General features: G+C 43.1%; 1 protein-coding gene across 1 annotated transcript; it reads right to left on the bottom strand.

The window, feature by feature from the left end:
* Positions 1-10,546: 10,546 nt before the first annotated feature.
* ARRDC4 (arrestin domain containing 4) lies at positions 10,547-22,063 on the bottom strand. The gene is made up of 8 exons (XM_032391304.1): positions 21,705-22,063; positions 17,265-17,331; positions 16,866-17,013; positions 14,753-14,855; positions 13,287-13,543; positions 12,611-12,773; positions 12,011-12,165; positions 10,547-11,424 (listed from the first exon to the last, which is right to left on the bottom strand). The coding sequence occupies exons 1-8, from the start codon at positions 21,991-21,993 to the stop codon at positions 11,368-11,370; spliced, it is 1,239 nt and encodes a 412-aa protein (XP_032247195.1). The 5' UTR covers positions 21,994-22,063; the 3' UTR covers positions 10,547-11,367.
* Between the last annotated feature and the right edge of the window lie 5,569 nt (positions 22,064-27,632).

The raw sequence follows: 27,632 nt of genomic DNA, 5'->3' as shown, positions 1-27,632 counted from the left end.
CCCTGGCTAACTAAATCAGCTAATGGGTCTATTCAAAAAATTCTTATCATGTAAACTGTGAACTGACAATTATAATTGAAAATTACCAGTTTCTCTATGAATTTAATATACATATAGTTAACCACCTGCTTGACGGTTATACAGAGCCATTTAAACGTGCAAATGGATGTACAAATGTTTGAAGGCTTTTGAACCAAACACATTAATTGCCAGTCTGTGTTAATGGAAACAGGCAGAATGGATGCTTGCCTCTCTCTGCAATAAATATAAAAATTCCCTGGGCTTCTGAGTCTGTGCTGAGCACAAATGGGGGTCTTTTATAGGAGAAGCTCATGTGTCAGATGGAGCCCCTCAACCCCAACCCAACAGATGAAAAGGAGACAGGAAAAAGTTACACCAGCCAGATTTATTATGAGTGTCACATTCTTAACATGGTTCTGTCCAAGCTGGGGACTGGTTGCTTCCCGACTGAGCCCCGACCACTACAAAATGGGCCGTGAGAACCAAAATAAGTACAAAGCAAGCCAGTGGGCATGTCAGTGCCCTGTTCCTTTGTGATCCTGTGCTTTCTTTTAACCCCTGGACCTGCCCTCACAGGTAGTGACCCACGAGCTCAGAAACGCTTCCTTCCATGAAAGATGTATCAGTGCTCTGTTCCCGGTCTACTTATAGGGCCTCGTATATACTCCTCTGCCCAGTCTCTCATTCAAAGGAGTTATTGGTTGTCTGGGGCAGGTGGCCTCTCTGGGAGCTGGGCATTAGGTCCCTCCTGCTGTCACACTCTGGCATGCCCTGCTTTTCTGTGACTCTGCCCACCTCAGTGCAGAGTGACTCTGAGCCAGAGGTCTCTGATGGATGCAGATACGTGGAAAACAGTAGGGGAACCTCTGGGGTGGGACAGACTCATCTCTAGGTAAGAGGCTGCTGGGGAAGGCAGGTCTGGTCCCATCTCAGAGCTTTAGTCCTCAGAAGGGAGTGAAGATTCTGAGGAGTGTGCGTCTCCGGACTTCGCCAGCAACACAGTCCCAAAGTTGTTCACCTGGGTCTTAGGGAGTGGGAGATCTGCAAAAATAAAAAAACCCCAAAAAACAGTAGTTTCACTAAAACTTGGCTATAGGTTGGAGCCCAAGAAGCCATTCTCTACTTGGTAAAAATCAACCTCATCTGGGTCTGTGGAGCCTTTAGGGCGTTAGAGATGATGTCAGTGGCCAGTGGGGTTGGGCTTACTCATGGAGCCTTCTAGACAGTTCTTGGGAATAGAAGAGGAACTTGACAAGAAGGTGAGGATTTTGAAGAGCAAGTTGGGGTCAGAGTGAGTGACACAGAGAGGGGTCATTATTTTTAATGGGACCTAATTTACCTCCACAGACTAATGGCACCTGGGGGGCATCCAGGTGAGGTGAGGTATGAATAAAGTATTACATGTCAGCCATTTGAAAATTTGTTTCAGAGCCAGCTGGTCCAATCCCATGAGGACATCCTGCTCAATGCTGTTTCTCGCCTCACCTTTGGTCAAGTTGCTCAGTGCACCACAGCCTGGCATTAGGTTTTACTCTCCAGCTTGTTTCTCCATGGCTTTTGGATGGTCTCAAAGCATTGATGCCAATCTCAAAGGATAAAGTCTTTTCACCAGTGAAGATATGAAGAAGACTGTGCCTGAGGCTCTGAGGGCAAGTTCAAGAGAGGAGCTCCAGACGTGCTCTGAGCAAAGCTGTGTCGTCATGCTCTGTGCTTGTTCCTGGTGTGCATGCGCATACTGTCTGGTCCCGGGACTTACCCCGCGTGGTAATTACACAGTGAGGGGGGCCAAGCTCAAGCTGGACCCAGGTCATTGCTGAGGGAGCTACAAGAGGAAGAAAGGGACCCTGCAGCTCTTGGGAAATCAGGTCCTCATTTCTTTGAAGGCGAGACAGGGGAAGAGAGACAGAGAGAGAGACAGAGAGATGGCAGAGGAAGACAGCAGATGGACAGGGCACCACCACTGTGGCCTCAGACCATGCACATATGTGCACAGAGCTCAAAGCCTGGGAGGAAATTGTGCGCAGAGGGGTGACCTGTGGTGCAGAACAAGACTCTGGGCCCGGCAGCGCTGTGGGCTGTAGGCAAGCTGACTCTCCTTGTCAGAATGAGGAAGGAGAGGCCACTGGAATGGGGGGAGGTGGAGACTGGATCACGTGCAGGGCTGGCCTCCATGTGGGTCCCAGTCCAAATCCCAGTGGCCAAAGTGGCCTCAGCATTCCAGGCCCCACGCATGCATCCTTTTTCACTTCAGGGGAATACTTCTCACAGGGGCTTTTGGGTGACAGAAGCAGACACAAGAGATAGTGACTCAGTGAAGGCCTACAGCCAATGTAGTTTGGGGTGTGAGGAACGGAGCAGGCTTGTCCCTGATGGGGGGGGGGGCGTCAAGGGTAGGGTGACCAACTGTGCCAGTCTGTCGGGGAATGGGTCCCAAGGCATGGGGAATGTGCTGGGCAAACAGGATAATCTGGATCCCCTGGATGAGGGCAGTTAATCACTGAGCAGGGCATTAAGACCCTGGCTAGGTAGGAAGTGAGTCTTCAGCTTTGGGATTATCTGGGTCTTAACATATAAACTTCCCTGACAAAAAATCAGGTACCAAAAAAAAAAAAAAAAAAAAAATTCTCACAAAGCACAAACAAACACCAACACAATTTCCTCCTTTTTTGTTTTGCATTTATTTTTTAAATTTAAATTCAATTAATTAACACAGTGTATTATTAGTTTCTGAGGTGGAGTTTAGTGATTCATCAGTTGTATATAACACCCAGTGCTCATTACCTCAAGTGCCCTCCTTAATGCCCATCACCCAGTTACCCCATCCCCTCCACCCGCCTCCCCTCCAGCAACCCTCAGTTTGTTGCCTAGAGTTAAGAATCTCTTATGGTTCAGACAATTTCCTCTTAGTGAATTTATCTGATATATAGGAACTCTCATTTTTGCCGAGAGGAGCCGTTTCTGATTAATTTTTCAGTTTAAAGAATTTCTTGTACCCACGTCTTCCTGGGGGACCCTGGGGTTGGAGTTGAGGTTCTAGGTCTTAGCTGGGAAGGCCGCTGTCTGGGGAAAGGTTCTGTCCTAGCATCTGGCAAGTCCTATGTGTGGGTCACACGGCCAGTGAGTAGCAATGGCTGAGCAAGGCAGGTGCTCAGGTGCCTGGCTCAGACCAGACTTGAACAAGGAGCCATAGTCCATACCTTGGAGCCTCTGGGGGACTTTATCTTGGAACCAGTCAGGCTCATTTTAAAGGGTCGAAGACCTGGTATCCATGGCCGGGTGAGGCTGGAGAAAGAAGAATGTTAACGTGCAGGTTGTCCAGCCCCCACCAACTCAGCTCTTCCTTGTTGAGACTTCTGTATTGTGACCAGAAGCAAATGTGAGACCATCAGAAAGCCCCGTTCAATGTGGACACTGTTTAAAACATCTCCCATTGGCAGCGCACATCATTCTTGTTTCGTTGGTCAGAGGACGGTTCTGGGGCTGGTTGTTTTAAGATGGCCTCAAGTACAATGCAATTCATTTTCTTTCTTTCTTTTTTTTTTTTTTTAAAGGTTTTATTTATTTGCCAGAGAGAGAGAGAGAGAGCACAAGCAGGGGGAGCAGTAGGCAGTAGCACAAGAGGGAGAAGCAGGCTCCCCTCAGAGCAGGGAGCCCGATGCGGGACTAGGACCCTGGGATCATGACCTGAGCTGAAGGCAGACACTTAACCGACTGAGCCACCCAGATGTCCCTGCAATTCATTTTCTTAAAAAATGCCACTTTCGTGTGATGTGATTCCACCACTCTCTTAGAGGAACAGCTGTTGGCATCCGCAGCGGGCCATGCGTGTTTAAGATAAGTTATCTACCGACATGGTTACCGAGGTTTTTTGTAATGTCAGATAAGATAAAGGTAGGTATTCGTTGCTACAGTTTTCTCTGGCACCCAGCATTCTGTATTTACCTAAAAGAGCCAGATGTTGAATTAAGGATGGAATCACAAACACTGGGATTTGCTTTTAAATCCACCTCTGGGGAAGTGGGTTCTCTTAAGGGGTTTACTAGGAACGTTTCATGTAGCCTCTCCCAAGGAAGATAAAGGAAACTTGCTTAATATTTGATTCCTCCTGTGAATACGCATACACAGATGTCTTAAATTTGTTTTGATTTAGGCAGGAAAAACATTATAGTGTGCTTAGGTAATTAAGCTGTTTTTCCATAATCTTAGTTCGCTTGGAACTATTAAAACTGATTTGCAGGGACGCTGTCAGGTAGCAAATATTCAGCATACTTTCTTGTATGGACTCATATGGACATCTAGAGCTTTCTTAATTATGCCATGAACTCTTATGGCTCAACATTAGGGTTTTGCTCTTAACTTCCTGGACTGTAGTGACTCAGGGTGGGCATGAAATACGGAATTGTTTCGTTGAAAGCCTCTTTCACTCTTCTCTATTTACTGCCCGTCAGTAGATCAGCTCCCAAAGCAAAGACTCATCCTTTGTGTTCCTCTAGTAGTGGGATGGGTTGGTGATGACACTGTGCCCTCTCTTTAGTCCCCAAGAGTATCAACAATGCAAGTTTTCATGAGCTGTCTGGCCTGTGGGGTAAAGTCCCCAGGCCAGGAACAGAGCATCTGTGTATCTGTGAGTGAGTGTGTGCCTGTTTGTCTGCCGTATTTTGAAGTAAGCTAATTAACTATGGACCATAAACCTTTATACTTTACTTGAATAAACTCACTAAACCAGTCCAGACAAGTCTGAATATTTGCAGTGATGGCAAATACAAATAAGCCATCCGATAGTGTGAGTGCTTATCACGCAGACTCTCAGATAGATTTTGGCATCTTAGATTAAAAGTCAAGACAAAAAACCCCAAACCTGGCATCTTTCACGTTAGTTAGAGTGAATTTGTGTATGTGAAGAACACAGTAAATACTATATGTATGAGTGGCATTACTGTTATCTTGGTTTGGAAGACATTATGTCCTTCAGTCATTAAATAGACACGGGGCTGGGGCAGAGCGGGGGTGGCGGGGGTTGGATGACTAGAAGGACCGGCGCAGTACGCAGTAACTATTTTTATATAAGAAAAGGATAAATTCCTGGCATCTACTGCCTTCAGTTTACTCATTTAATAATTTCTAAAAAATAAAATATAATAATATAATGTAATAAATATATAAAAATACATAAAGGGGAGCATGGGTGGCTCAGTCAATTAAGCATTCGACTCTTGATTTCGGCTCAGGTCATGATCTCAGGGTCCTGCGATCCAGCCCCGCATTGGGCTCTGTGCTCAGTGGGGAGTCTGCTTGAGATTCTCTCTCTCCCTCTCCCTCTGCTCGGCCCCCCATGCCCTGCTCATGCATGCACTCTTTCTAAAAAAAAGATCTATATCTATCTACATAATAAAGATAATAAAAATGACTAGTTCCCTAATACCTCTTCTAGTGCTGTACTGTTGTACTGTTTAGGGGAAGACAGTTGGTGGAAGAAGTTGGCAGAAAATGGCTTCTCTTCCAGCAAATTCCTGTGGATGCAGAACCCATTGTCTGCTTCTACCTTTTGTAACAGAACCGACATCCTTCCCTTGATTAAACAGACTCAGGTCTGAAGGTAAATAGCGTAGACAAAAGGGTGAGAAGTAAGGGTGTCTGTGTGCATGTGCACGCGTGCTGGGGGGAGGACAAGATTGCCAAGTATGAGGGAAATGCCTGCAGGTTTACTTGTTGCCACTGGCAGATGCTGCCTAAAGCATGTCTCCTCCTGTCCATGTAAGACATGTTGGTTTTTTGAAAATGTGAGCAGGGATGAAATCTCCCGTCCGTGAGCACAGCAACAGCCCCACGTGAATTCAGTTCCGGTGACGTTCTGGAAATTGGCGCCAGTCACTTTTTATCTGCCTTCACCCCTTTCACTGTGTATTTGTTTTGCTACTTCCTTCCCTGACAGATTCATGTCTTCTTCTAGGGAAAAGCTCCTTAGGTTAGTGTGTAATGGCTTCTAGAAGAGTTCTCTTGTCTAGAAAAATCTAATTGTCTTAACAAGTAACTCCATGTTTTATAATATTGTATTAAGAAGAAGTATGCATTTTACAGTTAATTTTTTCTCAGCTTCCAAGGGGGCTTTTCATCTCAGATGTTAAGAAGCAGGACTAGAAAGAAGGGAATTAAAACAGAGGCAGGGAAAAAGAAAAAAAAAAACACCCCACAAGATTTAATTAAAAAAAATGCAGGGCAAATGTAATTTCTTTCCTGCATAATTTATATTAAAACTTATCAGCTGCTGATAGGATAAATAGCCCAAGATAGTTTCTGCTTGGCTTATACTTTCATCACAGGTATATCTGCTCAAGTATAATGTAATAGTTTTCTATCTAAAGGTGAAACACTCAGGATGCTCGGGTGGCTCAGTTAGATAAGCATCTGCCTTTGGCTCAGGTCATGATCCCAGGGTCCTGGGATCGAGTCCCTCATGGGGCTCCCTGCTCAGCAGGGAGCCTGCTTCTCTTTCCCCCTGCTTGTGCTCTCTGTCTCTCTCTGTCTCTCTCTCTCGGACAAATAAAATTGTTAAAAAAAAAAAAAAAAAAAGGTAAAATACATCAATTCCTTGGCAAGGTAAAAATGAACGCCTAAAAATCTGTGTAAACCTGCATTTATGTATTTTTGTCCATAAAAGGTAGTTTTCAAAATCAAAACCAAAATACTTACAAAGGTATCATGTGCACACATTACACATTTTCTTTGCAAATTGAAAAATGAAATTTCAAAGCCAGTAATAACCGATTTGTTTCTTTCAAAATGTCTCAGCTGAAACATAAAGGCACAAACTATGGAGACAACTTGCATGGGTCTTAAAGGTGATAAGCCTGCGTGAAAAAGCCAATGGAAAAGGTACAGAACAGTTCCGTGTATCTAGCATTCGCAAAATAACAGAATCATAGAGATGGAGAAGCGATGAATCAGGGACTAGGGAAGGGGAGGGGATCCCTGCACTGGGGCAGCCGGAGGGAGTTTCTTTGTGGTGATGGGAGTTTTTTATCTTGATTGTGGTGGTGAGGGTATGAACCTAGACACGATAAAATGTCACAGAATTATCCACAGAAACATATGCAGGAACAATGACTGCATTCGAAAACTGGCCAAATCCAAGCAAGTCCTGAATTCTAGTTAATTGTAGGTACTGTGTCAATGTCAGTGTCCTGATTTGGGTCATGTATTAGAGTTATGTAAGATGTTACCTTTGGGGGAGACTGGGTGCTGGGGACGAAGGATCTCTCTGTACTATGATTGCAGCTTGTGGGTCTATAATTATTTCAAAATATAAAGTTAGAAACAAATCCCTCTGCTGAAGAAAAGATTCCAGCTACTAATTAAACATACTTAGGAAGCAATTTAGTCAAAGACTGGTATCCTTTCAGGAAGCAGGCCTTTAAGACAGAAACACAGAAGATTCTTGATTTAGCATTTGCTAGTCTCACACTGCGTAACTTAAAGCGATTACTGTTTCTGTGGCTTCTATTAAAGTAGTAGAATCAGGAAATTTTAGAGTGAGTGGTGATCTTACAGAGAATGTAGGTCAGACCTTCAGGTTACACCTCTGGGTTTTGGTATCCTCATTTGTACTAGGAGGGCCTTGTCCTAGATTCTTTGTTAGCATCCTGCATAGTTCTGAATTTTAGAACCCACCACTTTATAATAGAAACTATGGAAACTTTAAGGGCGAACTGATAAATTCTGCCTCGATATTTATTGCATGAGACAAATGTCTCCATTTATGTCGACTGCCAATGTAGATCCACAAGCAATCTATTTATTTAATGCTATCTCCCATATTGTAAACACTTGGAGAGTAAATTACCAGGGCTCTACCACTTAGCTAAATTTGAGAATTTTCCAGGAGAGAGGATCGGGGCAGTTTTCTTGAAGATGATATACCATTACATAGTCCTTGTACCAAATGTATGGCTTTTATCCATTTGAAAGGGGAGGTTGACTTGGGTCAGTGTCTTCCAGTCTGGGTCCCCTGACAGCTCATCAGATCCACTAAATTAATCCCGGGGAAACACGTGGCCCATAAAACACAAAAACTCTGGAAGTTTTAAAAGTAGCCATTGTCATTTGGGAATAAAAGGAGGTAATCTCTCAACAACCAAGACAGTTTAGGCTTACTCATGTTACCCCTTTTCTTCATGGAATGCTAAAAACTGATTTCCTTGGGGAAACTGAGCCCACTGTAAATCCAGGCTCAGAAGCCCCCAGGGCTGTCCGACCTGGTGATAGTATGCGCATGCAACAAAAGGATCTTAATTTAACAGCAATTACACTTTGTCTTGTGGTACTGATTTCCCCTAAGTCTGTAACGATTGAAGTCATAGTCTTACAAAAACAAAGCAAACACAGAACCAGTACCTCACGGCATTAGTGTCATCATTTATTAACAAAAGGAACCCATAGGGTTCAAACCAGAATACAAAATACAATCTTTATTTTTTTTTTTCCTGTGGGTTAAACTGTTACATTTTTAATAATAAAAATAAAAAAGCTTTCATAGTTAACTTATCAAAAACAAAATCCCTGCCTATTGAGTTTCTTATTGTGCAAAAGAAAAACATAAAAATTAAAGTTCTGCCCATGGAAGGATTTTGTGTGCCAAAAGATACACATTTTCAGTTTCAAAAATTTTTGCATCAAAAAGAAAATTCTAAGGCCACAGTTTCTTTGCAAACTAAACAACAAAATAACAAGCAAATAGCAGCTAAATTTTTATCTTCATTCCCAAGAATTCTGTTGCAATGTAGAATTTTCTAACATTCGTAGAATAATTTCTTGATTATAAAACGGTATGCAGTTTCAACCTACTGCTTAAGGTCAGATATACTGATACCAATGTGATAAGGCAAATCATACCTTTTAGCTACTCTTTTAAGTGCTACAAAATGAGCTTTGCTTTAATTTTGTTAGCACATTTCACGATGTCTCTGTTACAGGTGATAAAACATCCTAGTGAAGGACTCCACTGAGTAGTTGGAAGCCAACTACTTGGCTTTCTACATGGGGCCAAAACTAAACTTTCTTCCTTCATACCGTTTTTCTTCGCTTCTTTCACTTTATTTTGGTATCATGGAGATGGACAATGTCTTGACAAGGCATATAAACTACAACTTAGAAGTCAAGAAACAGTTGAAGAGGATCTTTTTTTTAGAGTAAGAACAACACTGTTCAGATAACACTTAAAGACACATACCTCTTTAAAAATACACAAAGACAAAGCAAAAAAAAAAAAAAAAAAAAAAAGGCACTAAAAACCAAAGCAGGGAATAAAGTTCTGTGACAATTTCAGTACCACAATTATTGGTATAACAGTTTTGCACTGTGATTTTAAACAGTGGCTTACAATGAAAAAAATTGCTTAAGATGCTTACGTGATTACAGAGAGAGGTATGTCCAGAAGGGGGAGAAGGATACATTTACCTAATGCATGTAGAAAAAATCCCTGATCAGATGGCCAACTAACTTCTAAATATAAAACTTAACCTTAGAAGAGCTTTGATAGTTGTGACTGAATATACTGATTGAAAGAAAAATTATTCACTCTGGTGAATGAAGTACGGCATTCTGCATGGGAAGCACCAGGGTTTCTAGGTTGAACCTGTAGGACATGGAGAAAACCAAAGTACTCGGCTGGTCCAAAACCTCTATCGTGGAAATCCCTCCCTCCTTTCTACTGAGGGTCCAGGAATGCTCTCAGCTCGTGAAACCAACAGATGAAAGGAAAAGCAAGGGACCATGTGACCACGAACAGAAGGGGAGAGGGGAAAAGTCAAAACATTGCTCAGACTTCTAGCAGCAACACAATCTTGTTGGTCGGAATATCCTGAGGTTAAATGATAATAAAGATATTGCACCAAAACAATAAAGGAAAAAAATCACAGTTTAAATAGAATTACTAAAGAATTGAAATGGGAATAATAATACACGGCGCAGTGACTGCCGTCAGTAGACTAAGGTCTCTTCTTGGCAGGAATTCAGTTTGTCCTCTTTAAAAACCATGGTCGGGCGCCTGGGTGGCTCAGTTGGTTAAGCGACTGCCTTCGGCTCAGGTCATGATCCTGGAGTCCCGGGATCGAGTCCCGCATCGGGCTCCCTGCTCGGCGGGGAGTCTGCTTCTCCCTCTGACCCTCCCCACTCTCATGCTCTCTGTCTCTCATTCTCTCTCTCAAATAAATAAATAAAATCTTTTATAAAAAAAAAAAAAAAAAAAAAAACCATGGTCGTTTGTACCCTCTTTTGATTTTGCATTTATTTTGAAATACCCTTTGGTAGGCATATATTAACTTTCATCTAACGCTAGCCTTATAGATTTTTCCCTTGGTCCACCTGCAGATTTAGTGATAGGTCAGAGGAGATTGCTACTGCCAATTAGCAGAAACTCTACACAAGGCTTATCAGGCCTCGAGTTTTCCAAGGATTCTGATAACCCCACTAGAGGTAGGTTAAGAAAGGCTTTTTGTTGGTTTTTTTGTATTTTTTTTCTGTGTAGTTATCAAGGCAGCCTGAGGATGCAACCTTCTTTTTTTTTTTTTTTCCCTTTCTTTTTCTACTGTCATCCTAGGTAAATAAGACACGGGGAAAATCAAACACATACCCTAACAAAGTACTTAAATGGGGTAAGAAGTATAGCCTTCAACCGAACGTGTTCTCATACTGATCCCCTCTGAACTGACATGCCTTGCAAGGAACTCTTTTCTTGGTTTCGTAATACTGCAGAGCCAACTTATACAGTGGAACTGTGTTACTTCGTTAGGACCTCACTGAAAGGTTCTTTCGAGGACTTCGGTCCTATGGGACACGTAAGAAAGCATGCAGCCCCTCACACTTGGTATCTAGGGTGGGCCTCTCCTATTCGTGCACGCCTCCGTGCCGCTACCGTCTTCAGAATCAAGGCTCCCAATGGGTCTGCGTTTCCTTAAAGCTCAGGGTAACTTCTGTTCCACCTGGAGAAACCTCTGTAAAGTGACACAGAGCATTTCCACTCTCCACACAGCGTCTGTTCTCTGTGGTCAAGCGCGCAGGCACCCCCTTCACTTACTCTATCACCATCAGGACTTCCGGGACATTCTTCTCACGTGACTTTTCACATCTGCTTCACTGGATTACTTAAAGGGGACGCACGCGGTATCATCAACTTGTGCAATGATCCCGTCGGCCCACTGGGAAGTTCACATATTCTTTAATTTCTATCACCTTCGATCTGGATGTTCATTTATGTTCTTACACGCCTTTTCTCTCCTTCTTTTCCAAAAAGGCAGGGGGGAGGAACCGTTTTCTAAATTGATGATGAACACAGTGATTTCTGACATTTGTTCAGAGAATGAAGGAAACAGGCTGGGTCTCTTCTACATCAGGAGGATGTGGATCAACCTGCAAAAAAAGAGCAGACCAGGATTACTATTCCAGCGCCCTATAAATAATCTTAGTATCTATTTCTAATTATATGGTGGTTAGAAGCCAAGTTGCTATGAGCCTATTAATAAGAAGTCCCAGCGGGTCACTTAAGTGCTCTGTACTCCATGGCCACATAAAACAATTAAAGGCGATCCATGGTACTCTACGGGCATGCTATCGTTTACAAGGAAAATATTACAAAAGGAAGTAATCGGATCTCTGCCACTTTATCACCAGAAAAAATTTTTTTTTTTTTAAAGATTTTATTTATTTATTTGAGAGAGAGAGAATGAGACAGAGCAAGCACATGAGAGGGGGGAGGGTCAGAGGGAGAAGCAGACCCCCTGCTGAGCAGGGAGCCCGATGCGGGACTCGATCCAGGGACTCCAGGATCATGACCTGAGCCAAAGGCAGTCGCTCAACCAACTGAGCCACCCAGGCACCCACCAGAAAAAATTTTTAAATATGTATCCCCTACTACTTAGGAATCAGCAACAGATAGTTACAAAGGATTACTTCCAGACGGCAACCTAAAAGTCTTATTTTCTTTCGTTTTGCTTACCTCTGAATAAAGAGGTGGCGGCTGAAACCGGAATTCCTGCATGCAGGCGAACACGGGACAGCATGCTTCCCCCTCACAGTTAGGGGGCTGCGGGTAAGGAGGCACGTGTCTAGAGAATTCCTCCTCTGACACCACGTCTGCGTAATTTGGTGGCGCTGTGACAAAAACAGAGTTGGGTCTCAGAAGTCCATGCGAAAATTTGTTACATTCTTCTGAACTCTTACCAAAACAAGAAATTTAGCTAAATTTGAAAATGATGTTTTTCTTTTCCCCCCTCTAATGAGCAAGTTTTTGTGCCCACCATGATAGAACGTACTTAATCGATCCTTCTCTTGTGAAATCACTACTAACAGTTATCGCATTCTCCTCTTTTGAGATGGAGACTTCCTTCTGGCTCTGCAGCCAGCAGCTCTGTGCCCCGGCTAAGCCAGGCTCCCAAAGTCCCTGCCAGGAAGGCGGTGTTATGATTTCCAGGGCTCAGAGGAGTCAGGATGGCTGCGGAGGCGGGAGTCCTTGGCATCTGAGCACCTGCTGTCTTACGCTGCCCTCGGGTACCCTAGGTGTGAAACTCCTCGCGGGGGGACCCTCCATGCCTCGTACCTTCGGGCTGCTCTGGCAGGGTCAGCGTCAGCCAGCTCAGATCCATACTGAACTGGCTGGCAATGCTGGAGTTTCTGCTGCCAAAACCATGGTATGGAATCGTGCCAATCACTAAGGGCAGCTCGAGCATCAGTTTTTTAGCACCAGGAATGTGAATGTACACCTAATATGTCAAAAAAAGAAAAGAAAAAAAGAGAGAGAGAGAGAGAAAAAGGCGAAAATATAAATAAAACCTCCAATTTATTTTTTCACAGAAACAAGTATCTTTGTTGCCTACCACCACTTCTCCAATAGAAGCTGTAAAGGATCCTGACCAAATAAAATGAAGAACAAACCAAATGAAGAGCCCAGGAAATGCACTGAATGCTCTGTGATGGGGACCTGTAGCCTTAACATACTTCACTGTAAGCAAGCACGGCTTACATAATAATGATAAAAAATGAAGTCTATGTTTTCAATATAACAAACACCCCTTAACTGCACGTTAGTTAATTCAATTCCTTAGGGGGACAGTTTCTGATTAAGAACAAAGGCCAATCTTCATCATTCCACGGTCTGCCATAATGCTGACATACAAGGACATTGTCCCAGGCATTAAACGTACATATTCGTGGTAACATGGCATGGTTATTACTCCATTCTACGTATTTTTCATTTTAAGAAGATCTCCGCTTACAGCTAAGGAATAGTCTATTCTGATAATGCAGCAATCCAGGATGGACGGGGTAACAGGTGGGATTTTGAGAGTCTTCCCATTCCACGTGTCAGTGCCCCCAGATGCAATGTGGTTTCCTCGTACGTTGGCAACCATGTGCCGGACGGTCTTTGTTCTCCCACTCGCCAAGTACGTCTGGGTTTGGAAAATAGCAGCTTTGGGAACAATCAGCCGAGAGGAACAATTCTCTATCTCTGCATAGATTGGAATGGCTTCTCCTAAAAAGAGAACAAAAACACCTTCAGAGACTTTTCAGAAAGTTCTCACCACGGTGGAAGAGAGCCGCTAACCAATTAAAGCAAAAGTCGCCTTGTGACTTTAACAAATTGAGAGCCTTTGATGGAAAACTTGCATTGTGAATCTGTGTCAGAGATCTGAGAATTCACTGCAGGTCACGGTACATACTGGCTTCTAATTACGGCATTATTTGCTTTTCTAATGTAGCAATATTAGGTTGCCAGTTCTAAACATATGTAAATAACAAGTATCTATAAAAATTAAAATAATACATACAAATAAATGGCCCAGTACTACGTTAAGTACAAAAGATCACTAACAAACTCATTAATGCCCATCAAATTAAAATCTGCCCAACAGGAGAACAAAGACATCGCTTTTAAGGAGCCGATGTGACGGCATAAATGAAACGGATGGAGCAGACGACTCTCCCGTCCACGTTACATGCCCACCGTCCTACCATCTGTACCACATTCGTTTCCAATGAGCCGGAACCCTGGAGTGGGGGCCAAACCCACTGGGCGGAATCAGAGCCTTCACAAACGGTTGCTCCAAGATCAATCTGACTGTTCAGGCTGTTCATGTTCTACACTCTCACCCCCTATGTTTGGGTACATAGCCCCAGCACAGGGTCAGACTGCCTGACGTGGTTTCCTGCTGCAATAGCGTTCTTTTTTTTAAGATTTTATTTATTCATTTGACAGAGAGAGACACAGCGAGAGAGGGAACACAAGCCGGGGGAGTGGGAGAGGGAGAAGCAGGCTTCCCGCGGAGCACGGAGCCCAATGCGGGGCTCGATCCCAGGACCCCGGGATCATGACCTGAGCCGAAGGCAGACGCCTAACGACTGAGCCACCCAGGCGCCCCGTGCAATAGTGCTCTTCTGAGCAACGCTGCTCCTGACATTCTTTGGCAACATCAAGTAAAATGCTGGCATTTTCCCCACTTTCCCAGTTCTAGTCTTTGTTACTAAAGTGAAAGGACCGAAGTCAGAAACACCAGAAGTTTTACTGGAATCGACTCATCACTCAAAAATACTTACATATCCATTATTTATATGAAAAACATATTATCCACATTTTAAAACAGTATGTACCTCATGAATTACAAAACACACTATTTAAAATCACTTAAAAGTAGCTAATAAAATGCATGACTCCTCCATTTGTACTTTCAAACATTTTGCTTACCATTACAGTATCCTTTTCTTTCAATTTTGGCACTCAGTGAGACAGGACCAGACGTGAAAAACCAACAGCCAACCATTTTCTCTTGAGTTTTCAATACAGGGGTCTTGAAAATTTCAAGAAATAACGTGACTTTAATTAAACCAGTAGAAAACTCACAGAACTTAAAATTACATCATTCTTTATTAAACGGTTGTGAAGAAATGTCTTTCAGAAAACAAATCAACTTTTTATCCTCATGTGACATTAGGCAAAATACTTGCTGAAATATAAAGCATTGAAAAAACAAGTCATTCTCTTTTAGGAAAACTAAGATGAATTGTCAGACTCAAATTAGGTGATAGGTCATAAGGAAATGATAAGAGATCCTATTTTATCCTATAATCATTATATTTCTGGGAAATGATATACCTTCCCTTAAGGTAATAATAGAAAATTACAGTAGTAACTAGTAAAGTGACAGAGATGCTTTTTTTCTTTTAAAGACTTTACGTGTAGATTAGGTTAAAAAAAGAAATGGTATAAAAATCAATAATCAAAATCTTCTATTTGTTTTGGCATCTAAAATATAGAAGAAGCAAATAGCCTTTTTTTCCTGAATTCAAAAATGCATGATTAGGCAGAAATTTCAAGTGCCCTCAAGTGAGACTGGTTTTGGGTTGTGTGTGGTGGCAGCACAACGCACCCAATGCAGTGGATCCACAAGGTTACCGAACAGACCACCCCACCTTCTCTCCTACGGCATCAAGAGAAAGGGCACAAGACTTAAAATGCTCACTTTAAAAGACGCACAAACCAAAAGCTCATAGTAAAACCCAAAGCTGCAATAGTTTTTTACTTATAAAAAGAACATTAAAGGATTAATAGTTTTTCTTTTTGGCAAAAAAATAAAATCTTAAATCATTTGCCACAATGGTCCCACAAATAGCTTAGAAATAGCCAACTTCCCAATTCTAAGTAGTTTTTAAAAGTACAAGACAGTATTGTCAATTTGCAAAAACAAAACAAAACAAAAAGACAAAAAAACCAGAAAAACCCAAGGTGTGAAGTGGACGGTAACTTCCGGCCATAACAGGAGCTTTCAGCCTGCTCGGCTGGGTGCGGGCTGTTCTAGGATTTTGGTCACAAGGGGTCCTGCAGCCAGAGCATAATTATTATACTGTCACCCTCCAAAAGTGAACATCAGAGAGAAGTCCATTCCATTTTCCAACGAAAATAGGGTGAAATACCTTTTAGCTCCTGTTTTTTCCCCTTATCTTTAAAAACATTGGCTAGAAAAAGAAACCCCCCAATACTAAACATACATCTTTGGAACACCCGTATCATGATGGAAAGTTCAAATTATCCCAGTATTTTCTATGAAGTAAAAAAATCATTCATTCATATTTAAATGAAGAACCATTAGGTCCTCAGAGCTATCATGAAAGTACAAGGTATAATTTTATATTATTTTGATAATATGGGTTTAGATAAAAGAATCTAGCTCATTAGCTCCCATCCTGCCTACTCTGTTGTTACTTATAGCCTAATCTTTCTTATCAGCCTACAGTATTTCTGGTGATTATTAGAAGTTCAATGCTTTAATGTGGCCAAATCTGTCATAAGGAAATGATAAGAGAAAGGCTCTCCACGGCAGCTGCACGCACTTACTTAATGTTAGAAAATGACATGCAAAATGCAAGGATACATAGCATAATGGCCTGAGCCTCAATAACAGGCTGAGCATGATTAATACTCTTCCGTAATTACTGTTCCTCAACCTGCTATTATTGAAGAGTTTAGAATACCACAGCCCCGTGAATGTGGCCGCTCTGGTAAAAGTAACCACTCTCTGTGTGCGCATTATTATTATTAAGCCTTATTAATGCATTTCAAGCCTGTATAACTTTTTGGCAAAAGCAGCCCTGAACAATGGAGACATAATCAATAGTATTAACACAGACAATTTGTAATTTGCCCAACCTAGAATCACACATTTATAGTGAAGGCCCATGGGTTACAAGATTGTATCAGAAAGTGACAGGACAGACTAGCACCACACTGGATCGGTGTGTACAGCACTACTGAAGGGAAGGAGGAAGGGAGGGGAGGAGAAAAAGGAGGAGGAAGAACTTACTAATAATGCTGGTGTGTTGACATCAATGTGACTAATCACCTGAAGCTCCCGCTTCACACTCTGATCGGGTACCTTGGGTCGTTCCAAAACTGCCCTCACACAGTACTGAATACTTCCATATTTCCCGGTGAACGAGGTTACTAAAGGTCTGAAACGAACCAAAGAGGTTAATTGAGAAGTTCATCTTTCAGTGAAACACCACTGGAAAAAAAAACAAAAAGCCTTAAAGTGTTGGTTTGGGTTAAACAAAATAAAAAGAATGTGAACAGGGTAAGTCTACTGAGGGGCTATTCAAGATCAATGGGCATAACTGAGTCTCAGAAGATACCTGGTACCCTCACCTCGGGAAAGACATATTGCCGAGAAAGGAAATCACAAAAGTAGTATCGTTTCACTTACTCAGATGGAAGTTGAAAGCTAAATGGAAATTCATGTTTTCCAGGCTCTAATAAGAGGATGCCTTCACCTAAAAAAAGAAAATACATTTTAACTAAGGTCATATTAGATCAAGAATTTTCACAACGTAATCCTATTTTTTAAAAAAAGGAGATTTCCCTGGCTATAGCATCCAGGATACTCCAGAAAGTACATTAATCTCTAAGATTTAGAGAATTAGAATTTGAATCAGTTTCTATCAAGTTTCATCAATTTCAAACCATATATACACATACAGTTTCTATCTTTAGAGAGACCAATCACGCAAGTAATTACCATAAAGTGTCAGAGCCCAGAGTTCTCATGTACATATACACATGCACACATGCACACACGTGTGCACACACGCACATGTATGTATACACACACACACGTATACATACGTGTGTGTCCATGTACACACACACATCTGTTCGCCCCACTCATAAACCAGCACAAGTGTCCCAGCATCGTATTATAAACATACACCAATGCTATTACACTAACGTCATAGTATACTATTATACTAATACGACATATCGATATTAAATTGGATTTAAAACTGATTTAGCAAAAAATACATCTATTTACTTTGGGTATACCATAAAAATCACATTCTGTATTCCTTGGGCAAAAATGGAAAAAGGTGAAAGATTTCCTTGGAATAGTGTGAAGACTGAGTATAATAATACCAAACAGCCAAACTAACAGGACAACTTACGAGGTTAAGAGTCATGCATGTACACTTAAGCTCTACCCATTAATAGGTGGCTCGTTAATTGGTGGTTAAGTCAGGATATGGAGCGGGGTCTGCCTAGCACAGCCACGACTCCTCCCTCCTGCTCTGCGTTCTGGGTCAGCCAGCTGGGTTTTATCCCCCATAGAGGCCGAGATGCAGGGTGCAGATGGACCGTGTGAGGCCAGGGGCGCTGCTGGAGCTCCCATGAACACACACACAACTGGCATCATTCAGATCCAAAGTCAACTCCAGGGCTGTCACGTGGCTTAGACAGCTCTGCAGAGATGCTTAGAAACTTCCCCTTCACTTTATGCTCATCAATTCAAGTTCAGAACTAAACCCCCTCTTCAAGGGTGGCACGATTCAGATGAAGGAAGTGCAGCACAGATGAGAACTTTCTTCAAGATTTGCCTGGTCAGTTGATACTAAAAACAGAGATTTCTACTGTATCCATTCATTAAAAAAAAAAAAAAAGAGAGAGAGAGAGAGAGAGACATTTAAAGGGCTAGTAAAATGGAATATTTTTTCACTTACTAGAAACAAGTTAACATTTCAACCTGTCCTTTCAGAAAACAGGAATGCATTATTGGCCCATTTAGTCTTCTGAATCTATCCCCAATTTTCAGCGTGTAATATATTAGGGGGAAAAATGACTGAAGGTCATTCAAATATAAATACAACACAGGTGGGTGACTTGGAGGCGAAGTGAACAAGTGACAGGGACAAGAGGCCACTGTGATGGAGGCAGTCCGAGGGCTCAGGTGTGCCCAGAGCTGCCCTCCCTGTAAGACTCAGCACTTACAGCCGTGCTATCAAGTAAAAGGCTCAAGGCAATCCCAATGCTTCTGAGAGAGCTGGACTAAAGTTCTAAATTGTAATCCTTAGACTACTGAATAGGACAATCTGTGTACTTTACAATGTTTAAAAATGTGGATTTCATGTGAGTTCAAACCGTACAGTGCTTAGACGTCAGGCCCCATGGATACAAAGATGAGTAACGTCAATCCTCAGATAGACCATGGGAGGAGGGTGGGCTACAGACACATGCATGCAAGTAATGAGCACAGAGTGCGGGAGCCCGTGGAGGGGATGGTGCCTGCTCTGGACCTGAGGGCCAGCACGGAGATGTGGAGGAGGGGGTTTGAGAGGAAGGGAACAGCATGAGGCTGGGCACGGTGGGCATGTGTGGGGAACAGTTACTAGGGATACTGAGAGAGAGAAAGTTCTCTCATCATAGAGAACACGAATGAACATAGGAACTAGAACATTTAAAACAAGGCTTTCAATCCCCTCCACACATTAACAGAAACGCAAATGGAGAAAGTTGATCAACAGAGGTTATAGCATTTGGAATCAAATCTTAGTTTTCTTCCTTTCTCTTATGATTATCTTTTTGTTAAAAGTTTAACAAGCTGAATCATGTGCCCATTTCTGCTTCTCTTCTCATGGCTCAGTACTTCTGCCTTACACACTGAGGACTACGAAATCACAGAGAGGTGTTCCATTCACTGATGGTCTTACAGCCCAAGCTCCTCATTCAGGGCACTCGCGAGGGGTGGGAGCTAAGAACATCATTACAGAGTCAGAGACTTGGGCTCAGGAAGGTTGAGGGACTCCCACAAGGTCATACCACTGGTGGGTACCAAGTGAAACTATCTCTCTTCTGTCTTATCTTTCTACCACAACTCCTCAATAATTAAACAAAAAATGAAGAAAATCACAAAGATAGCAAGTAGATTAGATTAACGGTGCCAAACAATTATCTGGGGGGAGATTTCCTGAAAAGAAATGTCCTAGACACATTTCCCCCCAAAATCTAGATTTCTAAAAATCTCTTCAGGTGATCAAAATTCAGCTAGGTTTTGGAAATAAATGACCCTGAAAATCTACGACTATGCAAAGTTGCTAACTTCTTTCAAGCTACAGATGTTAGGAGTGTTTTTTTTCTTTTTTTTTTCTCAATGAGCTCACCTAAAACAAACTATGATTTTTAAATAAAACATAATTTTTGCCAATATCTGTTGTGATATCTTTTAAAAACAAGCTAAAAATTTTCAGGTTGTCTAGGCTTAGACATTCTATTCCATCAGAATGAAAAAGCAAGATCTAACCTGTGATTCAAAACAGTATTTGTCAGACCAGATTTTACCAAAGCAATTTTTTATTACTAATCCCAGGTCCAACTGCTATTAATCTCACTTCTGTTTACTCAGTAGTTATAGGCACAGAGATAGAGAGAGTCCACAGCCCGGGTCAAAAACCACTTCTCTCTTCCACGACCCTTGACTCCAGTCAGCCATCTTGAAAATCTGTGTTGTCCCTGCCCATTGGGGGAGGCATGTGTAGGCTGATCCTGGAAACCATACCAAGGAAAGGGTCACCCAACACACTGTACTTGTGAATCCAAAAAGGCTTTGGTCCCAAATATGTTTTTTTCCTCACTACAATACTTGGGATCACTGGATTCTCACATACCTTGAGGATTTAATGGCGAACAGTCTACTTCTCCAAAGTAGGAAAAGGCAAAATTGCACATACTATTTATTTTGTATAAGACACAGAAAACATTAAAACATTGATATACTGCCTTTTACTCTTCAAGGGAGGGGAGTTTATACCATTATCTCCTTTTATAGATAAAAGCTGAAGCTGATGAGGCAGAAAGATAAAATAGTTTAAAGTAGCTTCCACCAGCTCCATGAAGAGCAAGACTCACTGTTCCTAGTATTTTCATGATTAAGAAAATCAATTTTTGCATATTTACTATATATAATTATATAAAGTTTTATATTTATACACGTAGTATACATATAGATAAAACAGCTATGATGTAGGTTCCCACATAAGCACTTGGAAAAACCTACACTATTAACTGGACTTCAACAAGAGTGGACAAGAAGTGGGTAATCATTCCTCCAGAAACTTACAATGCCCAGATCCCACTGTCTCCAAAAGCCTACGGGGCAAGGGGCGGGGGGGAGGGATGTTGCAAGGAAACAAAAAGAAGAAGAAAAAACGAAAGAATATAGGGCAGAGGCAGAACTCTTGTTACTCTGCTCCCAGAAGAGGGAAAGTATGATAGTCAAGTATGATGGTCAACTCTAGAAACACTTCCTTTGAACCCCTACCGCTCACGAACTACTTCCCTTTTTCCAAGATTGAGGTTTTGCTAATTCATCGTGAAACAAGAACGACTGTCTACCTCCAGGATGGGAAGAAGGGGAGACCCATAAAACACTGAGCAACACAGCATGGAAACCTCATCGACTGATTCCACTCTCCATCCCTCAGGCCAGAAGGGACAGGACCTAGATCCCCAGATCTTAGATTTCTGACTGCTCATCACAGGTTCCCATGGCAACGGTTCACTCCTGGAAGGTCCTGGGACGCCCGGCGCTGGGCAGGCCCAAGCGAGCCAGAGGCGAGGAGCCAGGTAGACGTGCGCACTCACCTCGCGCGATCTCCCCGGTGCTTTGCAGTGGGGGGCACAGGCATTGTTACCCACCCGCCACCGGCGACCAAACTGAGGCTCCGGCCACCCCGTAGGCGGACCCCAGCCTCGGATCCCGCCCCCGCCCCCCTAGGCGGTGGGCGTCCGCAGACGCGCGCCCTCCCGGTTCCTGCCAGCCCCTCTGCGGAGCCTCCCGTGGCCCGGCGGGGACACCGGGGCCGTGGCCCTCGCTCACCGGCCGGGGGTTCGCGCAGGCTCAGGCGCACGTTCAGGTACTCCACCTCCGAGGCGGCGGCCGGGGCCGCGGCGCCAGGGCTCGGGCCCCAGGCGGCAGTGGCTCGGCCGTGGGCCTCCAGGCGCAGCGCGCGCAGGGCCACCGGCTCGGCCGCCTCCAGCAGCACGTGTCCCGCCACCGTCTCGCCGCTCGAGTAGCAGCCCTTGCGCTCATCCTCGAACACCAGACCCAGGCTCTTTACGCGGCCCTCGGAGCCCACGGCCGCCGCGGACCCCGCCTCGCCGCCCATCCCGCCGGGCGATGGGGCCGCGCCAGGGAGGTCGGCAGCTGCCCGGAGCCGGCGTGGCGAGCAGAGCGGCGCCGCTGTCACGGGCGCCCGCCGCACGCCGAGGGCCGCCGCGGCAGTTGTGCGGTGCCCGGTGGAGCCCTGGAGCGCCGTGGGGCCTATCGCTTTAACAAACCCAGGTGGGACTGGACAGGGGCCGGGACAGCCCACCCCCGGCGCGCACCCATAGGCCGCTCTGAGCCCTGCCTCGTGCCGATTGGTTGTAAATGGCTACTGAGTCATTTCATAGGCGCTCCCACGCACCGGATGGCGCAGGTAGGCAGTGCGTGATCAGACAGTGGTGACCAATCGGGATACGCAGGCGTACACGTGCACAGGCCGCTTATTGGCTGGGGCAAGGCACAGTTCTCGGGCACTGACCAATAGTGAGGCGGTGCGCCCATGTGGACAGATAGTGGGAAACAATATTTGTTAGGGAGGGGGCGGGACCGGGAATCTCCGGCTCGCAAAGTGTCAACCGTTCCCATGGTTACGAACGGGGGCGGGGTTTCTGGCAGCGTGGGGACTGCAGAAGCCACTGGGTTTGCACTGGTATATGAAGTTGTGATTGCAACTGGCTTGTTTTTTTTTTTTTTTTTAAATTTTTTATTGTTATGTTAATCCCCATACATTACATCATTAGTTTTAGATATGCAACTGGCTTGTATTTATGATTTAATCTGCAGTACTCGTGGGGGAAATAGATACCCTGGAAAATGGAACTCAGGAATAATTCTCCTGTGAGTTTTTTGGGTGGAGGTGGGGCGGCTGCCTCGAAACTTTAATGGATAACTTGGCAACTACTAACCTCCCGGTTCCCGAGCCCCGCCTCTCCGGGGTTTCGGAATTCCCAGCCTGAGAAAGAGCCGCAAACTGGAGGAATGAAGGCTGTGATGCTCAACCTGGTACGACCCCCAAGGAGTTCTCCTGGACTCACAGCCTTTCTAAGCTGGGAATAGCCCGGAACACTGATTCTTCCTGTTGTAAACAAGGTCATGAATCAGGTTGTTTCAAAACAATATGTGCAACCCAAGTTTCTGCTCCACCGGAAAGGATTTCCTGACTTCGTGTCATAGTCAAGGAAGACTTAACAGGTGCCTTGATGACTTGTTCTCCACGCCCATGGCTCCTTTTGCCTGTCCTCATTTTCATTTTGTTCTTTAATATTCCATTCCTTCTCTACTCTAATTTTTTTTTACCATCTAGCGTAGCTGACATTATTTGGCCATTTTCTAACCCTTTTAAGTTCTTCCCTTATTAAATTTCCAAGTTTGTGAGCTGTTATCACAGATTGATCTCGTATTGAGATTTAAAACCTTTCCTGAAGTAGGTATTTCCTTTTTTTTGTTGTTGTTGTTTTATTTTAAGGATCCCAAAGGACAGGTTACTTTGCTGCCTTCTTTGAGTTTAAATTATTAACGTGGAACTTTACTAAAGCTTTGCAACTTCGAAGTTTCTTTATCACTTCTGAAAGAAAGTGGAAAGGGCCACAAATCTCTGCATACAGTTCTGAAATAGCTGTTAGTTTCTCAGCACTTTATCTAGAAGAGTTCCCAACATGCTATTACTGGTCCACTTTTCTTTATAACACAACCACACGTTATATGCTTACTTGCATATTGTTTATCACTACCATCTGAAGCACAGAACTTGTTCTCCTCATTGTTGTACCTGTAGTACCTAACACAGAGTTTAGGACACAGTCAGCACTCAATAATGTTGACTTGATTGAATGAAGGAATCCCAACCCATACAGTATTACTTGGCTTTGCAATAAATGAATAGTACTCTGCCTCTTACTCTACTGTATCTTCATCCTCTCCAGGCAGATGTTCTCTATCTCCCCACACCTTCCAAATTAGGTGGCTGAGAAAGGGGGAAGGCTAATGGCCCTAACCATGCCCAAAAGGCAGACTTGCACATATGGCAGGCGTTCTGTGCTGAGAACGATCAGGCTCTCTTTGCTCATTTGTCAGCTAATGATACTTTGATTCCAGGTAGCAGAATGCATGGCCAAACATTGGCTTAAACAATAAGTATATTTCTTGTTTACTTAACCAGAAGTAAGTGCAATGGCAGGTGCTATCAGGGTTGGTTAATCAGGGTCCTCTTATCTTTCTCCACTGCCATACTCAGTTCCCTTACTGGTGGCAGTGGTTACCACAGCTCTAAGTGTCCCAAAGCAGAATTTAAAAAATAAAGCAAGGGAGTCCATGTTCACTTAAAAAAAAAAAAAAAAAAAAAAAAAAAAGTGAATTTTTTTTTTTTCTTCTCTTCCTCTCTCCTTTCAGAAAGAAAATACATTTCCTAGATGCCCCCTATTGGGGGCATCTTACATGGTGTTGGCCAAAATGGACTCGTCTATGCACCCGTAGGTTATTAACTGGCAAAAAGAAATGAGATTTTTACAATTCGCTCAGACCAGTGATTTTTCTCTGGGGGCTAAATAAAATCGGAGCTCTGTTAGCAAATGGCTGTTGTGTGGTCAATCTAGAGCCATTCGACTGACGTTAAGTGGGCCTGGCCAAGTTTGCTATAGAGTAGAGCTGTGTCAGTCAAACCTTAAAAAAGTGGGTGAGGGGTGCTTGAGAACGCTAGACGATCTTTGCAGATTTTCTGTAAGTTTGAAATTATTCGAAAATAGCAACAGGGATTTTTTTTCCCCATAGTCTCCTGCTTGCAAGAACACTTGATCTGGGTTCTCTGACTAAAAGATAGGGGAGCCCTGTGATATTTTTGCTGCTTGTGGCTGCGTTGGATGTCTACACTGGGGTCATCCTTGGTTCCAAGCCAGGGGATGAAAGAAAACCTTCCAGAAAACTCACTCATGATGGTTTGCTTTTTAAGTTTTGACTTCCCTCCCCAAGCCACTTGCTATTGCCAGTGCTCAGCTACTTCTATTCTTTCTCCTTTTCTTCCTCCTTCCTCCTCCTCTTCCTTTTTATATTCAGAGTTTTAGTTATAATCACTGGGGGAGAGGTGTTCTATTGTGTGACTTTATGTTTTCCGGCTCTAGAATTTATTTTTCCCGATCCTTCAGATCTTAAAAAGGTAATTAAAATGCTGCGTAAGTTTCTGAGTCCATAGTCTCTCATGGTTCATCTCTCCCTCCAATTCCCCCCCCCCTTCATTTTTCCCTTCCTCCTCCTAATGTCCTCCATGCTATTCCTTATGTTCCACAAATAGGTGAAACCATATGATAATTGACTTTCTCTGCTTGACTTATTTGACTTAGCATAATCTCCTCCAGGAGGGGGGTGGGGGATGGGTTAGCCCTGTGATGGGTATTAAGGAGGGCACGTACTGCATGGAGCACTGGGTGTTACACAAAAACAATGAATTGTGGATCACCACATCAAAAACTAATGATGTATTGTATGGTGATTAACATAACATAGTAAAATAAAATTAAAAAAAAAGAAATAATAGACTCCTAAGAACAAAATGTGTTTTATTAAAGAAACTTTGTCCCAAAATAAAATAAAATAAAATAAAATAAAATAAAATACTGCATAAGTACCAACACACATTCATTATCTTTTTGGAGAATGGACACATTCATCTTGCTTTTGCCTCACTATTTTTATCCAGCAACTTTAATTTGTGCTCACTCATACCTTGATTTTTATTTGGAGGCTGGCTGATGTTTGAAACTCATTTGCTACCTGAATTGGAAATCAAGTTTACAAAGCACAGATCTCTAGGAAGAAGGAGAAGAATCGTACCATACTGAACATTCACTGAACACCAGCCTAGGTGCTCAACATGTGTGATCCTGTTTAATCTCACAAAAATTCCTGTGAGGGGGCATTTCAGGATAGAGATCCAAGTTTACAGACAAGGAGCCAAGGTTCAGAAAGATGGGGTGCCTTGCTTCACATTCCATTTTCAGTAAGTGACAAGGCCAAGGTCAGACAAGGCATTCTGTGTTCATAACGTTGCCCTTTAGTATCATGGTTGACGGGAAAAGAGAAAGGAAGGGAGGGGAAAAGGATGGAAGAGAAAGGAAGAAGGAAAAAAGTTTAACTTACTTTAATAAGAGGAAAGAAGAGCCGTTCACCACGCCCAGTTGGGGTTCCCTACCAGCACAGGACACACGCCCTTGACACTGAGGTGCTCCTCTCTTATGTTGACAATACCCCCCGAAAATGGTTAGCACCTGTCTCTCCACAGGCCTAAAGTGACCCTCCACCTTCTTCCAAAAATGACTGGTGGCAGCTGCAGAGGAAATAACTGAAATGAGCTTTTTTTTAGAAGGAAAGTTGGAAAGGAGAAAGCATATGGGGGAGTAGATAACTGAGCAGGGAAACAAAAGAGGACAAAATACACCCAAAAAGGGAAATGCTGCAGACAAATTTGTTTGATCCCCCCCACTGGGGTGGAGAGACAGGAATTCATGTAAGAACGCAGAACTCTTTTGCTGCAGATATCTTATTCTGAAGAGCAGAAAGACCCTGCGTTCTTCCTGCAGCGTTCTTGCATACATAATGTGGTTGAATTGTGACAGTAACAGAAGGAGCACAGCAAGAAAGTGTTTCCTGCGAGTGAATTGGTGGTAGATTACAGTTCCATTATTGAAACTGAACAGGCAAACATGAAACCAAGACTCATAAGATAAGTAACAATTAAGGATCTTAAATAAACATCATTAGACCCATATTGAATGCAGAATCAATGGGAAGAGCTTGTCTGTGACCAAACATCATCTGTTCAGCATAATTGTCCTTGACGACTATCCTTTTGCCCCACAAGGGTCTGCCGTGATGGAAATGGCCACGTATGGATTTCACAAAACACCTTCCTTCAACTATTTGGGGGCTTATGAGGAATTCTAATTGAATTAAGTCATAAAATTATCAATATAAATTATAAAGCTTTATTCCACTGTAAATTATAAAAACTGAGGAAAATCACTTTAGGAATCAAGACTCTTTCCCAGTGAACTCGAGCAGAGAGCAGGAGAGTCCTGTGAGTGCAGAAGAGTCCCATGCTCCTATTTTGGTCCCATTTACACCCTTCTTCCCTGGTCCGAGGCCATAGACACCATTCCAAGCTTAGAACTTACATTTGCAAGCATGTATGCATTTATATAGTTTTATGTTTGTTTTACACCTGTATGCACAAACACATAAAATCATACTCTAGTTATGGGCTCTGCACCTGCATTTTCTTCACTTCAAAGTGTGCCGAAGCCTGTTTAATCACAACTTAAAGGTCTGTCTCATAGTTTTTTATGAATATCATAGGATTTCATGGTGTGACTGCACTATTGTTTATACAATCATAGCCCACTAATAGGCATTAGGGTTCCTTTAGATTTGGAGCTATTTTTGTTTTTAAGGCTTTTTAATTGTTATGTTAATCAGCATACATTACATCATTAGTTTTTGATGTAGTGTTCCATGATTCATTGTTTGCGTATAACACCCAGTGCTCCATGTAGTACGTGCCCTCTTTAATACCCATCACCAGCCTAACCCATCCCCCCACCCTTCCCCTCTAGAGCCCTCAGTTTGTTTCTCAGAGTCCATAGTCTCTCATGGTTCATCTCCCCCTCTGATTTCCCCCCCTTCATTCTTCCCTTCCTGCTATCTTCTTCTTTT

The sequence above is a fragment of the Phoca vitulina genome, unplaced genomic scaffold, assembly GCF_004348235.1.
Source record: "Phoca vitulina isolate PV1807 unplaced genomic scaffold, GSC_HSeal_1.0 scaffold61, whole genome shotgun sequence".
NCBI classification, from domain to species: domain Eukaryota; kingdom Metazoa; phylum Chordata; class Mammalia; order Carnivora; family Phocidae; genus Phoca; species Phoca vitulina.
Note: the sequence above shows the minus strand (reverse complement) of the source record. Positions and strands in the feature narration are given on the sequence as shown.

Coding starts and splice junctions, on each gene's coding strand:
- ARRDC4 (XM_032391304.1), bottom strand. CDS start 21,993: ATGGGCGGCGAGGCGGGGTCCGCGGCGGCCGTGGGCTCCGAGGGCCGC. Junction 17,332..21,704: donor CCTGCGCGAACCCCCGGCCG/GTGAGCGAGGGC, acceptor TTCTTTTTTTAG/GTGAAGGCATCCTCTTATTA. Junction 12,774..13,286: donor GAATAGACTATTCCTTAGCT/GTAAGCGGAGAT, acceptor TTGACATATTAG/GTGTACATTCACATTCCTGG.